General features: G+C 53.4%; 1 protein-coding gene across 4 annotated transcripts in view; it reads left to right on the top strand.

Annotated features, from left to right (window-relative positions):
• The first annotated feature begins 1,726 nt into the window (after window positions 1–1,726).
• Window positions 1,727–14,860, top strand: part of MARCHF2 (membrane associated ring-CH-type finger 2) — a 38,303-nt gene continuing 25,169 nt past the window's right edge. The window contains exons 1-3 of one of the 4 annotated variants that reach the window (XM_040537900.1): window positions 2,750–2,945; window positions 3,118–4,340; window positions 14,260–14,465. In XM_040537900.1, coding sequence (XP_040393834.1) covers window positions 4,296–4,340; window positions 14,260–14,465 — 251 coding nt within the window. In that variant the 5' untranslated portion in view covers window positions 2,750–2,945; window positions 3,118–4,295. Of the gene's footprint in view, window positions 1,814–2,749; window positions 4,341–13,358; window positions 13,502–14,259; window positions 14,466–14,860 lie in introns of those variants that run through there. The other 3 variants (XM_040537901.1, XM_040537899.1, XM_040537902.1) reach the window with 3 other exon arrangements.

The following is a 14,860-nucleotide window of genomic DNA, read 5'->3' as shown; positions in this document are numbered from 1 at the left end:
GGTGGCTGTGGGAGGAGCTGGGCTCCTCAATTGTTGAACAAAACTTCTAATAAATGAGTTGAATAGTGCGAATAATCATGCAGTTGAGAAGACTTCTAGTCCAGGGTGACTTGTTCATGTGTTTACTTTGCAAATCCTGTTCTTGACATGGAGTTTATAGAGTTGATCTGACTGATGTAAGAGGTTGAGAAGTAGGTTGGCTGCTTCCGGGCCTCTTCAAAGAAATTTCCTTTGGTCTTTGACTTTATGGGAGGTTCTAAACTGTGTCTCAGAGCCCCAACAAAAAGTTAAGTTCTGTTAAATTGTGTGGGTACCGAAGAGACCCTGCGCAACTTTGTGCATTGACCAAAGCCCTCGGATTGCAGGAGGGGCTGTGGAGGTGTGGATCTTGGACCCGTGCCGCACATGTCGGGAGGTGAGGGCTGTCTCCAACTGCTGCCTCCTGCTGCAGGACTGTTTGTTGTGTCAGGGACTGGTGGTTTGTCGTGTCGGGGACTGGTGTATCCAAGGTGTGGGATGCACGTGTGTGTGGGTATGTGTAAACACGCGCACTCCCATCGCCTTTGCGAGCACTGGAAGCGAGGTGGGGGTTGCTCCCACGTGCCTGGTGACAGGATGAGGGGGAACGGGCTACAGTTGTGCCGGGGAGGTTTAGGTTGGATATTAGGAAAAACTTCTTTACCGAAAGGGTCGTTAGGCATTGGGATGGGCTGCCCAGGGAAGTGGTTGAGTCGCCATCCCTGGAGGTCTTTAAAAGATGTTTAGATGTAGAGCTCAGTGATACGGTTTAGTGGAGGGGTGTTAGGGTTAGGTCAGAGGTTGGACTCGGTGATCTTGGAGGTCTCTTCCGCCCCAGCTGCTTCTGGGGTTCCGTCAGCTGCGGTCACTCCTGGGGCAGGGGCTGGCTCCCAGCTCCTTCGCTGCTCCCCAGGCTGCTGGGGGATTGGGGTGGGGCCGCCTGGACCGGGCACGGGGCTGTCAGTGCCAACGGGAAAAGGAGCGCGGACCTGGCAAAGCCACCTTCCCCTGCACAAGGGAGGCAGGTGCTCCTGAGCTCGGGCACGCTGCCGTGTCCCCCTGCCAGCAGCACGCCGCCCCCCGAAGCCGTTGGGGCACCGAACCCTGGTGGTGGCCCTGGGACCTCGGGGGGGGGGGGGGGGGGGGGAGCGTTCCTGGGGCAGGCTGAGCTGCCGAAGGGCGGCCGGGCCCTCCCAGGAGCTCTCCCAGAGGCGCCACCCTTCAGCCAGGCTTCCCTGCCGGGAAAACAACGGAGCGAGAAGGGAGCGAGAAGCCGCCCCGCCTGGCTCCAGCGCTGCGGCCTCGGGGGGGGGGTCGGGGCCGGGGCCGCGGGGGGCCGGGGCCGTGCCCCGCCTGCCCGGGGCTCGCTCGGAGCCCGAGCGGGGGGGGGCGTGGCCTCGCCCAACGGCCCCGCCCCCTAGGGTGTGGCCCCGCCCCCTGAGGGCGTGGCGAGGCGCCTTGGGCGGGGTTAGCCCGCGGGGCGGTGCCACGCGCGCCCTCGGCCGGCGGGGGCGTGGCCCCGCCCCCCTGAGCCGCGCCGCTATTGGCCGCCGCCTGTTGCCAGCGTGGTCGCGTCGCGCCGCCGGCCCCCGCTCCGCGCGGCCCATTGGTGCGGGCGGGGAGCCGGCGTCGGCGCGGAGCGGCGCGGGGATTGGCGGCCGGGGGGGGGGGGGGGCGGGCGGTGCCGCCGCCTGCCGTGAGGGCGGGGCCCGGGTGGGCGGGGCCCGGCGGCCGCAGGAGCCGGCGATGGGGCGGCGCGCGCCGCGCTGAGGGGCCGCGGGCGCCGGGACCGCAGGTACGGGGCGGGGGGTGGGGGGCGGCCGGGGGCTGCGGGCGGCCTCGGGGCGGCCTCGCCGGTGGCTGCGGGCCGCTCCCGGGCCGAGGAGGCCGCACCGGGTTCGGGGCTGGCTCCGGGCCCGGCGCTGAGCCCCGCACCGGGGGGGCGGAGGCTCCGGGCGAGCCCGGCCCGGGGGGTCCCGCACCCGCGGGGCCGCGCCGGGCGCCGTCGGGGGCCGGTCCCGGGGTCGCGAGGGGCTGTCGCGGAGCGGGGGGGGCTCGAAATGGGGCCCTGGGGCCGGGTTTCCTCCTCCCCCGGTTCTCGTTCCGGAACCGCTTTGAGCTCCCGAGCCCGGCGGGGCCTGCGCGGCCCCGGGGAGCTCCCGGCAGAGGCCTCCCCGCGGGCCGAGCTCGGAGGCCCGGCGGAGCTGCGGGGCTCGCTGCGGCCGTGCCGCAGGGCCCGGGCTTCTCCCCCGGCGGCGTGAGGCTGGAGTTTGTCGCCGACTCCCCTGGAGCTGGAGCCCCGAAGTTTCGCCGTCTCGTTTCAACCGTTTCTTTTTTTTTTTTTTTTTTTTTTTTTTTTTCCTTGGCGTCTCAACCGCTGGCGACGGAGGCCAAAACTGCTGGTTCATGGGATGCGTCCGAGGGGCGAGCCGGTGGCTCGCGCGGAGGAAGATGGCCGTGACATTGGAGGTGCTCTCAGCGGCCTCAAAACCTTTGCTCCCGTCAGCCGAGCACGTTCTCTGTCTGCTGGGGAGACCCGCGCGAAAAACCGAAAAAGCCACGCAGCCGTCTTTGGCTGAGGCTGCTTTTATCTGGGCAACCCGTGGAAACGTCACGCCCCTAAACGCGGGGTGACGGCCCTGGGCTGGACGGTGCTGCCGCCCCTGAGGAGAGCTCGGGCTGTTTCGCACCTTGCCGTCTCGGAGGAGGCCGCGCGGGGCTGAGGCTGTGCGAGGAGGCAGGTGGGGTGTCGCGGGTCAGCGGTGCTGGCCAGCCCTTATTTTCTTTAGGGCTCTAATTCTTCTGCTCCTCTCTTCTTCCACCAAGCGTTTCTGTGTACCTTTCCCTTCGGATGTGGTTTCCAGCACTTTCTCCGTCTTCCAGACCTTTTCCAGACTCTTGCCAAGAGTCCTTGTGATGCCGCTGTGGTAGGTCAGCTCCGATGGCCGTGGCCAGTCCCCTTCACCCTGCTCACAGGGACGTACAACCCTGCGTGGCTGTCAAGCTTGCACATGCATGGAGTAATCCATCTAACAGCTGGATGTTAGCCTTGTTTTTCCAAAGCTTAAGTGTCTGAATACATTTTTTGCATCTCCAAAGGATTACGGAGACAGCTGCAGGGGGAGAGTGGAGGACTAGAAAAGCCCTGGTTTCCCAGGTGCACTTGAAACCCTGATGGTGAGGAGCCCTTCAGAAAGAGAGGATTGGAAGGAGAGGAGCTGGGACTGGAAAATCCCTTTGTCACATGCACCGCAGCAGTGAATTAAATAACCCAAACTGAGGATGTCAGGTCCAACTTCCCCCAGGCGTGGGCTGGAGCGTTACAGGCCAGCCTTCCAGTGGGCCGGGTGGCACAGGAAGCCTGTGCTTCGCGTGTGTACCGTGGATGTTGAGTACCAGCTGTGAAATCTGGGATGTCTGTGGGGCTCTCTAATCAACACCACTGGCGTTATTGAAGAAATAAGTGGAAACAAAAAAAAAGCAATAGAACTGATGGTTTCTTGTTTCTGTTGTGCTTGGCTGTGTTCGCGGTTTTTTTTTTTTCTGTGGAATTGCACTGAGGCTGCAGACTGAGGTCACCCCATGCTGGACACCAAGGAGACCGAGCAGAGGAGCAGTGTTATAAATGTACTAATCGTAAACAGCTTCTGACAGAGTTCTTGCCTTAATGGATGCTAGAAGAGGGGCTTTCTCATTCTAGGTTATTGATGCTGGCCTGGATCAAGCAAGTGGAGGACACGATGTTTCCCCGGGAGGAAGTTGCAGAGATTCCTTCAGACAGCATGGCCAAAATCAACCCCAAATGCTTCCAGCACGATCTGGGAACTGGGGAAGTAGAGGCTGGATATGGGCTCTGAGAGCCTGTTAGCCCTGAGGGACTGCTGCAAGTCCTCACTGTGTGACTGCCTGTAGTAGTTCTGCAAGCTGAGATACAAAGTATAATGTAAATTTAGGGGCTTTTTTCTCTATTGTTTAAAATATCTTAGCTTCTTGCTCTAAAAAACGCAGAACCTTTCCTTAGAAGACGAAGGGAGGAATCAGGCATCCTGAACTATAAACTACAGGATGAGTTTGTTTTTCCCCTACTTGACTTTGACTCAGTTTTGAATATTTGGAGATTTCAGAGTTTCCGTTTTATAAACTGTTCGCTCATTTTCCTCTTGGAGTCGAGTTTGTAACTGGTGTGTTTTTTCCACCCCCCAGTTTTATTTGCTCTAGGTAACTTGTGCTTGGGTGCTCTTAGCTCAGACTCTCCCCACGAGCGAGAAGGGATCTCCATGTACCTGCGTTTGTCCCCCCGAAAACACGCTCACTGCTTCCAGGTTAGTAAGGAAGAGCCACGCGGTCCCTGGGAGGTGAGAGAGGAGCCAGGTGAGAAATCAAGGGGGTCACAGGCAGAGCTGAGCGTGGCACAGGATTGATGCGAGGGCTGGCCAGGCAGCTCCTATGTGGTTTGTGTCAAGCGTCTTTCCTTGGTGCCGACCCGCAGGGTTGCCCTGTGCTGGGCCAGCAGCGCGCTCTCCGCCGGCCCAAGCCCCGGCTCCATCTCTCCCTGCTCTGTGCTGGCCGTGACAGCGGCAGCACCGCTCCCCGGGGAGGACGTGGTCCCGCTGGCTGCGTCATGCTCGTGCTGTGCTTGCCGTCGTTAGAGCGGCTCGTCTCTGGCACGGCAGCGCTACAAATGCCAACAAGAGCCCCTCGGCCGCTCTCCGTGGTGGGCCAGCTCCGTTCAAGTAACTGGTACGTGTTACGAGAGCTCTGCGCGCCGGTGGCAAAATCCTGAAGGCAAGGACTGATGAAGGATCTCGGGGCAGGCACTGAGCCATTCGTGTCCTCTTGCAAGCAAGCAGCCCGCGGTCGACTGCGCTGCCCCCAGAGCCTGCCCTGCCTCTTGGCCGTGCGAGCGCAGCGCTGGCCTGGGCCTCTCTGGGGTGAGCAGCGACCTGTGATTTGTCCCCACCTGCAGTCAGAATAGGCATCTCTACGTCTTTCCTTCCAGATTTTCAACTCTCAACTTCAATTTTCAATTTCTCAACTTCCCAGTTTCTTATCAAACATGGGGTGATTAAGTGTGGTTAACCTCAAGGACAGGCACTGGAAAGGCTCTTGCGATGTTAATCAGCTGTCGTGAAGTCAGTGATAGACTGAAGGAAACGTTTTCCTGCTGTTCCCCAAAAGAGGGTGTTTTTTCAGAGGAGCAAGGAGCAATGCTGCCGTGGTCGAAGTGTCAAGTACAAACAAACGAAACCTGCTTTCTAAAGCACTTCCGCTCAAGAGGGGAATGAAACAAGCTCTTGCAGTCTCGCTTTAACACCTATGGTTTTGTTTGAAGCTTTGGTGTCTTTAGCCCTGTTTCAACCAAAAGCTTTGAGAGGGGTGGGAGGGGAAGGTGCTGTCAGCAGTTTGCAAGGTAAACTGAAGTTCTGGACTGTTCTCAACTTTTATTTCCTCCAAATTTTTTTGTACTTCCCTGCAGACAAATCGGTCAAGGCCTGTGTCTCCAGAAGAACCAGAAATGCAACCTAAGCAAAATATTGCAGACTTAAGTGGGGGGGAGAGAGACTGGGATTTTGCAGCACTGGTATCAACAGTGAAGTTTCCCTTCAGAATTGAGGAGGGAAGGTGTAGCAGGAAGGAGCAGGCGAAAGGGAGACGCTGGTGAAGTCAGCACAGAGCAGCTACTCCTCCTTGGGTGGCCATGGGGACAGAGGATGCTCACGGCTGGTGCCTGCTCTGGGGCTCTTCAGGTGTGGAGGGCTGGGTGCTGTCTTTGCTGGAAAGCTCTTTGAAGACTGAGCGTGCTAAAGAGATTTGCACAGTGAAATAGCAAGGTCGAAAAATATAAATAGGCAAGTTAAATTCCGGATCAGATATCTGCTCGCAGATCAGCGTGCTGCCTGGTTTCGAGCGGTGGCTGCATGCTGGTGTGAGCAGTTGGCGCGATCTCTCCTGAGCAGGGCTGCTGCGTGCTGGCAGGCGGCTTCTGCCAGCTCCAGTTTGTCTCCAGGCAAAGCATTATTAATTGTAAAACAGTGTAAATGGTGCTTTATAAACCAAGAAGGAGGACGCTGAGGCGAACGCAAGTTCTGGCACAGGATTCCCAGTCCCAAAATAATGTTTTGCATCCTTCTGAGTAATGATTGACCGACCCAACATTGTGTGGGCGCTTCCGTGTTGATCTGGTGCATGCGTTACTGCTACAGTAAAGCGTTTTTTTTCTTTTTTTTTTTTCTTTTTTTTCTGGTATATTGCCCAGAGCTGGAAAATCCATTTGTTCTGAGTAAAATTGAAACTGCCTGGGAGGTGACTGCCCGGGACAGGGGAGCCATTGAGCTTTGGCGTTGCTGCAGATGCTGCCTCTCTTTAACGGGGAGCTCTCTGAAGCTCTCGGGATAGGAAGCAGGAGCATTCATGCATTGTTACTGCTGTTATTTTGGTAGAAGTCCAAGGTGCAAAGGGAAATGAGAGGCCACCTAGCTCCGGTGCCTTCACAGGCAGCACTGCTCGGCAGGAGCAGGGATGTGCTGGCAGGTAGCCGGGGTTTGTTTTCCCCACTGAAAAGTAACGCTTCTGCAAGCATTGCTTTGTGGGCATGATAACCCATGTGTTTTTCATCCTGGTTTGTGATTTAAATAAAACTTTCAAGCCATTCTAAAGCATCTTTCTTTCCCTACAGAAAGGGAATAATAAGATGCAGGGGGAGGTGGGAATAGAGTCTGTACAGTTGCATTATGTAGTGAATCATGCTGCTGTTCACCTCTTAAAAACTGATGGCCTTTGAATACTCAGAGGAGGAGCAGGTGTTTCTCATGTCCCAGCTTGTTTTCGATTGTTTCCTTATGAAACTTGCTATTAAAATGGATGATTTTTGGTTGGAGATACCCTCTGCAACGAATTTTCTCTGAATGTTGCAATTCATTTTTCCAGATGTTGGTAATTAAAGAGCAGTAAACTTTCCTTTCATACGGTCTTGGGGCAGATAACAAGTCTCAGAAGATCGGAGATAACTTTGTTCGTTTTGGCACTCCAGCTGTTAGGCATGGCCTGATCTTTCCAAAGTACAGATTGTAGCACGAAAAAAAGTCATCCTTTAGGCTTCTCATTTTTATACTGATTATTTTCCAGCGTCTAAGCTTGAATCTTTTGCTTTGTTTTGAATACTGAGTAACATACATTATTGCCTAATATAACGTATATTAGGCAACGCTCTGCTGAAATAGTTTGGTTAATGAATCAGAAGGTGAAAGACACGATGCATACCCCAGTCTCTGGGCTAGCAGGAGCCCTGCCGTGTTACAGGAGACCCTACAGACTTACATGAAAATGAGGGTCCACCTCAGAGGGAGCCCAGGGAGTACCACAGGATACTCGCAGTGTGGGTTTCATCACTGCCGGTCACTAACCTGCCCGTGTTTGCTACGCTTGGTACTAATGTGCAGGTAATCTTTTTTTTTTTTTACCAGAAGGGAATAGAAATCAGCTCACAGAATCACAGAATGGTTTGGGTTGGAAGGGGCCTTAAAGACCATCTAGTTCTACCCCCCCGCCATGGGCAGGGACGCCTCCCACCAGCCCATGTTGCTCAAAGCCCCATCCAGCCGGGCCTTGAACACCTCCAGGGATGGGGCATCCACAGCTTCTCTGGGCAGCCTCTGCCAGTGCCTCACCACCCGCAGAGTAAAGAATTCCTTCCTAATATCTAATCTGAACCTACCCTATCTTAGTTTAAAGCCATTACCCCTTATCCTATCGCTACACCCCCTGACAAAGAGTCCCTCCCCAGCTTTCCTGCAGCCCCTTTAGGTACTGGCAGGCTGCTCTAAGGTCTCCCTGGAGCCTTCTCTTCTCCAGGCTGAACAACCCCAACTCCCTCAGCCTGTCCTCATAGCAGAGCTGCTCCAGCCCCTTGATCATCTTGGTGACCCTCGTCTGGACTCGTTCTAATATGTCCCTGTCCTTCTTGTGCTGGGGGCCCCAGAGCTGAACGCAGGGCTCCAGGTGGGGTCTCACAAGAGCAGAGCAGAGGGGGACAATCCCCTCCCTTGCCCTGCTGGCCACGCTGCTTTTGATGCAGCCCAGGATACGGTTGGCTTTCTGTGCTGCAAGCACACATTGCTGGCTCATGTCAAGCTTCTCGTCCACCAACACCCCCACGTCCTTCTCCTCAGGGCTGCTCAATCCATTCTCTGCCCAGCCTGTGTCTGTGCTCGGGACTGCCCCTGACCCACACGCAGAACCTTGCGCTTGGCCTTGCTGAACCTCATGAGGCTCTCAGGGGCCCACCTCTCGAGCCTGCCCAGGTCCCTCAGGATGGCATCCCTTCCCTCCAGTGTGCCAATGGCATCCCTTCCTTCCAGCTCGTGACATCGTTTTTCCCTGTGGAAAAAAATAAAATAGAATCACATTCTTTGGTAGGCTGTGTTGTTATCTGTGTTTGGAAAACAAACTCGTTCACCATCAAACCACAGTATAAATGGTCAAGACTGTGGAGAGCTTCTAGAATATATCCGAATAGGAGTTGGCCCAGAGATGGCAAGTTTTGATCATTGGTGCCCAGCAAGAGCCTGGTGAGTGAAGGTTTGTGTTTCTATTTCATTTCTGGTGAGCTGAGTTATTGTAAATGTTGCAAGGCAGCTGAGTCAAGTCCCTTACGGAGGTAGATAAAATGCAAATATGACAGAAACACAAGTCCCAAACAGCTGCTTCCCAGAAGCTTCCAACGTCCTCCTGGGTGTGACACAGTGAAACCTGGAGAGCTGTATGAATGTTAAACCTGGAGAGCTGTATGAATGTTAAACCTGGAGAGCTGTATGAACGGGCACCGCACAGCATCTCAGCCTGGGTGTTTTGCTGTTAAAACTGCAGGAGGAAGTTGTGCCCAGTGTGAAGCTTTATTAGAGGGTTCACAAGTTCCCAGGACTTTGTCCCTTGATATTTTTGTTTATTTTTTTTTGAGCCTAGGATCAGGTTTGGCCCGTGACGGACTGATTCACAGCACTGCTCCGCTGGCATCGTCTGAAGAGAAAGTTAATGCTGAAGGTCTTACAGCACCTCCTTTAACTGTGACTCTCAGCAAAATGTTGCAGGCAAGGCAGGAAATTGAGAAGCTGCCTGGGGAGCGAAATGCTTTCCTGTGTGCTGCGTTACAAAATTCTACGGTACTCTGGGAGGTATTGTGCGGCGTCAGGTTTTATTTTGTGTTGGGGTTTATGGCATGAAATGTCGTGAGTGCCACTTTTCGCACTAGAGGAGGGCGCTCCTCGCACCCTCACTCGTCCGGCTGTTGCCTTCAGAGCTTCTGGCTCCTGAGATTTCTTCCCAAGTCCTGGGCTGTGCAAGAGTAGCGCTGAAACTGCAGAGCTCCCTCCTCTGTGTCTGAGGGCACATCTTGTGAAGCTTTAGAGCTATCTTCAGCTGATGGATCAAGCGTGGGCAGATCTTGCTTTTCGGGTACTTTAAAGCATTATTCAGCAGACCTTCAGGGTAACTCTTGGGAGTCAGATGGATGATGAACCAGGACTTGTACTTTTTTAAAGAACAAAGCAATGCTGCTGTCTTCAGCCCTCAGCAGAGAGTATGTTTAAACAAGCAAAAATAAAAAACAAAGCCCTGCAGCAGCTTGGGGCTGATTGTTGGTTTTATTTGGATTTCTGCTTGTTTGCTTCTGTAGATTAAACCAGTTCTGCAGCTGTTTAAAAGCAGCTGGGAGTACTTCAGACCACTCATCCCATCCGTCCATGCATGTACTTGGTGGCAGTGCCTTGAGGTGGCAAAGGAAGCAATCCTTTGTACTGACTCCCACAAGAAGTTTGAGTTTAGGCAGTCGTAGGGCCCCAGGATTTGGGAAATCCAGTTTTTGTGGTGAAAAGGAAAGCATTGGTGTTTGAAAACGCCCTGCAGCAAGTGAAAACCTCTCACTTCACTAATGACATTTGTAAGATCGTATGATTAGAAAACCAAGTGTCTGCAATCCCAGGTTAGATAAAAACTGGTTTGGAAAGGCAAGCTGGGAAGCCTTGCTCCTGGGGGTTAAATGTAAGCTTGCATGAGCAGTGGTTGGATCTTTGGCCATCTGCACACAAAGAATCTAATGGGTTACTAGCTAAATTAAAAAAAAAAAAAAAAGCAAAAAACAACAAACATTACTTGTGTACAGATGAGTGGGTTATGTTGCCTCCAACTTGGTTATCTCCTGACGTTGCTGTAGTGTGGTGCCAGATCTTGGATAGTGTCATCAGGGAAAGGGACTGCCCGGGGAGAGGAGCAACCTTGGCTGCTGGCAGCATTGCCAGGAGGTGGGCTTTCTTCTTGGTGGAGACGTTCCAGGGAAGCGATCAGCTTGTAAGATCACTACAAAAGCTGGTGCGTGTGAGCAGCACCCGAAGAAGGTGGAGCTGGTTCTAGTTCCAGTTTGCTCTGGATCCCATCAGAGCTTCAAAACTGCTCCAAGGCTTTACACCGGTTGAGATATTCATCATGTAGACAAGCCACGAGCAGCCCAGAGGAGCCACAACCTGAACCTAACAATTGCCCACTACTGTTATCATCTTTCTTTCTTCCTTAGTCGTTCGTGCTGTCTTTTTGATCTTGATTCTGGCTTTTCGCTGTGTGGCTTTGTTCCATATATTTATCTGGCCTGCTGTCGTTCCCCTGTCTGGGAGAAATAGCTGTCTTATCAAGCTGCAGACTCGAAATATGCAGAACAGACCCTTTAGCTCCTTGTCTTTTGCTTTTCCTGCTGGGCATGACTTCTGGATGGAGAGCAGCGGTCCAGCCTGATCTCTGCAGTCTTGAGCTGCTCGATCGTTTTGGGGAGTTGAGAAACTCCTGTTGCCCTCCGGATGATACAAACCGGATTGCGTTTCTCACTGCAACGCTGGAAGGCTGCTGAGGAGGACGTTTCACGGGCAGGTTTTGCATGAGCTGTGCAGCAGGCAGGATCCTGCACGAGCACCACGGTCCCTGTGTTGCAGCAGGGTGCGAACTGCTCTTCGAGGGAGCGGCCCATCTCGCTGCACGTGTTTGAGTTTTGGAGCCCCAGTGCACAAGTTGCTCTTCTGAGCCAACTTTCCACAAACAGGGTTTGTTTTCCTTCAACTTGAATCAGCTCTGCAAACTCGACCATTTGTATCCTGGATCTGCTTAGAAGCTTAGGCTACAAAATGTTGCAGAGAAGAGACCTGTGATTTATTTGCTCGTCTAACCGAGCAGCGGAGGAGACATTGGTAATAAACTTAGTGTCTCAGAGACCTTCATTGTTTTTTTTTTATTTTTAATAATGCGAATAAGAAATACATCTCCAAGGAGTAGGCTCAGAAATCACAGCTGCCCAGAAAAAGCAGTGTGTGGTTCAAACCAGCTGTTTGGTACTTCATCCCGACTGTGTTTTTGGGGTTTCTGCTCGAAGGTTGGGTTTGGATTCGGTGAGCTGTTGACAGTTGTGAGAGAAGGCTTCGTGTTGATGAGCTGAAGCCTTCAGGGAGCCTGGAAAGGGACTGGCTTGGCTGTACACCGTGGTTCATGTTCAGCTGGGTATGAAATTGGAAATGGAGTGCACCGCAGATGTTATCTTTGGATTTCAGTTACTTCCCCGCTAACTGTATCCATGAAAATCTTGCTGCTTTTCCTTTGTGTTTGCTGAATGACATGAGTCAGTTACATATTAAAGCGGTGAGTGCAGGCTCCACCCTGGGATGGACCCCGACAAGGAAATGCCAAATAACTTGTAATCGAAAACCACGCGTTTCCTGATAGACTGCAGGGTGGCGATTCCCCTTCACCCTGAGCAGGGCTGCCAGGGCAAGGACGCGGTGCTGCCTGTAGCTGTCAGAAGTGGAGCACAAAGAGCCTCAGTATAAATAATCCCAGGACACAGGGAGTGAGAGCAGTTTTATTCCAATACACAAAATGGGCCTTTTTCCTCTGGACTTAAAAATAAACAAGATTTTGGCTGAACAAATGGAACCGACCTTTTTATTAAAAGCATATATCTTCTCATGTCTGGTTCAGTCAGAGGCTTTTAAAACTGAAAGAACTCCTTAACTTGCAAAACAGCTGACTTAAATCATTCCAATAGCATTTATCATCTTACTTTTTGCTCTTTAGAGTTGGAGTAGCTTTTTATTTCTGCCCTTTTTTTTTAAAAAAAGGAAAACAATAAGAAAAGTGGCCCTAGCTCTGCGTGCTCCCTGCGGAGAAGGACAGAGGTGCTGAGCTGAGGCAATGCTGAATCCGTTCAGTTCATTTCAAAGCTGATGGAAAGATCGCTGGTCGTTTCACTGGGGATTGACCTGCCCATGAGCTCAAGCCTATTCCTGTCCCAGTGCAGAGGAAGGGTTTGCAGATGGTTATCGAAAACAGCTGTAATAAATTAGAAGCTTTTCTATTACAAATCTGAAAAATGTTCTGTAACTTGGGTGGATGCTGCTGAAGCGTTGGGTGATGAGACACCAGAGAAGTGCTCTTCCCCTCTTGAGCATGTCCACCTTGATAGGAGCCATTTGGACAGGTGAAGCTTTTGGTTGTGAAAGAATTGCTTAATTTACAAGAGGTGAAAAAACACCGGTGCTTACCCAAATCCGTGTTTTCAGGGCTCCAACGATCACGTTCTCATACTGGCTTTTTGTTTTCTTCCTCTGTAGTCTGGCCAAGCCTCCAACCAGGAACAAGCCCTTATTTTCTTTAGCTATTTTAGTTTGATTTAGGCTTAGCTGAACCTGACAAAACTGCAGTTTCGTGGGAACGTTTGACTCCTGTTGTGCACAGAGATCTTGAAACAAAAAGGCATTTCCTCGGATGAGATGGCGAAGGTTTGTTTGTGTGCTTCCACCTGCGCAAGACAGACACTGAAGATTCCCTCTCACATCCCCCCATCTTCCCTAAATTAAATGAACCCAATTCTTTTAATATTTCTTCTTGGGTAAGTTGTTTTTTGAGACCTTTTTTCCTTTATTCGTTGCTTTCATTTGAGCTTTGTTTGTGGGTTTGTTTCTCTCTTGAAAGCCAGCCACCAGAATGAGACACTCCTCAGCAGTGATCCTTGTGGTACTGGTGCACAGGGATTACTGTGCATGCCTTACGTAAGGCAGTCCTGTTTACAGACACAAGGATTTTGGTCTTTTCCAGCAGTATGATGTTGTTGGCTAACGTCCAGCCTGTGACTAACTGTAACCCCAGCTTTTTATTTCTGTACAACCACCTCTTCAGGACCAGGCTAAGGGAGATGGTGGAAAATGTCATCTCTTTTTCTGAAGCTGCAAAGCACATCTGTCTTCGGGATTGAGATAACCCTGCCGGGGAGGAACACGGCTGTTCCTGGCAGCCTGAGCAAGCTGCTGCCCTCCCTTGAAGGCAGAAAGCTCTCCTGGGTGCGTGGGGCTCTGTGCTTATCTGAGCCAGCTCCTGTTTTGTCACCTTGGGCTCTTTCTCTGCACCTCCTCCCCGATTCTTGCATTTGCTGCTTGTTCCTCGTGCTCTCTGCTGGGTAAGTCCCTGAGGTGCCAGAAGCGTGGCTGGGTGCCTTGCTGTTTGCACAGGCTGTCGTAAAGGTTGTTAGAAAAGTCACGCTTGGCCTGAAGCTTTGAGAGGGAAAGGAGCAAAGCTGCGCCCTGCTGCCCTCGGCGAAGATTTGCAGCGCTTTTGGGTGGTTCACGCCTGCACGTTCACTGCGGGGACGCGCCGCACGGGATGTGGAAATGGAGGCGCCTGTGTTTCTGTAAGGGAATAAAAAATGGAAAAGCAGAGACGGGGCGGGGAGAAGTTTCTTGGATTCAGTGGCTTCAATGAGCTCAGAAAGCACCTGGGCGCAGCTGGAGAGAAGGGCCTCGCGGAGCTGAGCCGCGCGGGGCTGTTCGGTGCCGCGGGTCAGCAAAACACGACAGCTTCACGGGGCCTGGGCCTCCATTTTTGGTCTGGCTATGGTCAACCCAACCCGGCCCCGTGGGGCTTCAGGTGCCTTCCCTACATCGGCCAGTTCCATCTGAAAGGCCTCATCAGGTTCAAGGCTGTGCGCCCGCAATTCTCACTGGGAAGGGCGGATTTGCAATTCTGGGGCTAAGCAGGACACATGGAGCCTCAATTTAATGTCCATGCGGCCTCGCACGACGCATCAGAGGGGACGGAAGCTGGGCGAAGCCTGCAGTTGATGGGGCCCAGCGGTGCCCGTGATGGCGGAGGGCTGGGCTGGGGGGCCTGCAGCGGGCACTGGGGTGCCGGGCGCTCACGACGCTGCTGTTCCCGCAGGTCCCCAGGGCAGAGGGGCCCGGAGCTGCAATGACGACGGGCGACTGCTGCCACCTCCCCGGCTCCCTCTGCGACTGCCCGGGTAGCGCCGCCCTCTCCAAGTCAGTGGAGGACTCCGACATCGGGCGCCCACAGTACGTCACGCAGGTCACCGCCAAGGATGGCCGCCTCCTCTCCACCGTGATCAAGGCGCTGGGCGCGCAGAGGTAAGGCTGTTTCGGTAGACGGGGCTCGTGCTGATCGCATCTGTGTTTTGTGTTCCCTGTTTTTCACGGCTCTAAGGGTGGAGGGGGGGCAACAAAGTCTTGCAAAGTTCTTTGTGAAGGGCTTCGCCAGCGGTACTGAGTGTGACTCCCCGTTAGCTGGACGCTTCCCAGGCCCCTGCTCTGTGTGTGGGACCCACGCAGGTCGGAAGTGTTGGGGGTCGGGACCCACATGTTTGCCAAAACCCTCACTCTGGTGTGAGATGACACCGGCTGCCTTTTGCCACCTGCCTCTGCCACGTCCTTGCTGAGCAGCAGTGAAGGTGGGACACCGTGCTAGCGAGGGCAGCCTGCTATTCATGGAGACGATTTGAGGGCTGAAAATGGAGCAAAGCCCC

This window comes from Cygnus olor, chromosome 26 (genome assembly GCF_009769625.2).
Source record: "Cygnus olor isolate bCygOlo1 chromosome 26, bCygOlo1.pri.v2, whole genome shotgun sequence".
Classification (NCBI taxonomy): Eukaryota; Metazoa; Chordata; class Aves; order Anseriformes; family Anatidae; genus Cygnus; species Cygnus olor.
The sequence above is the reverse complement of the archived record's forward strand: the minus strand, read 5'-3'. Positions and strand labels throughout refer to the sequence as shown.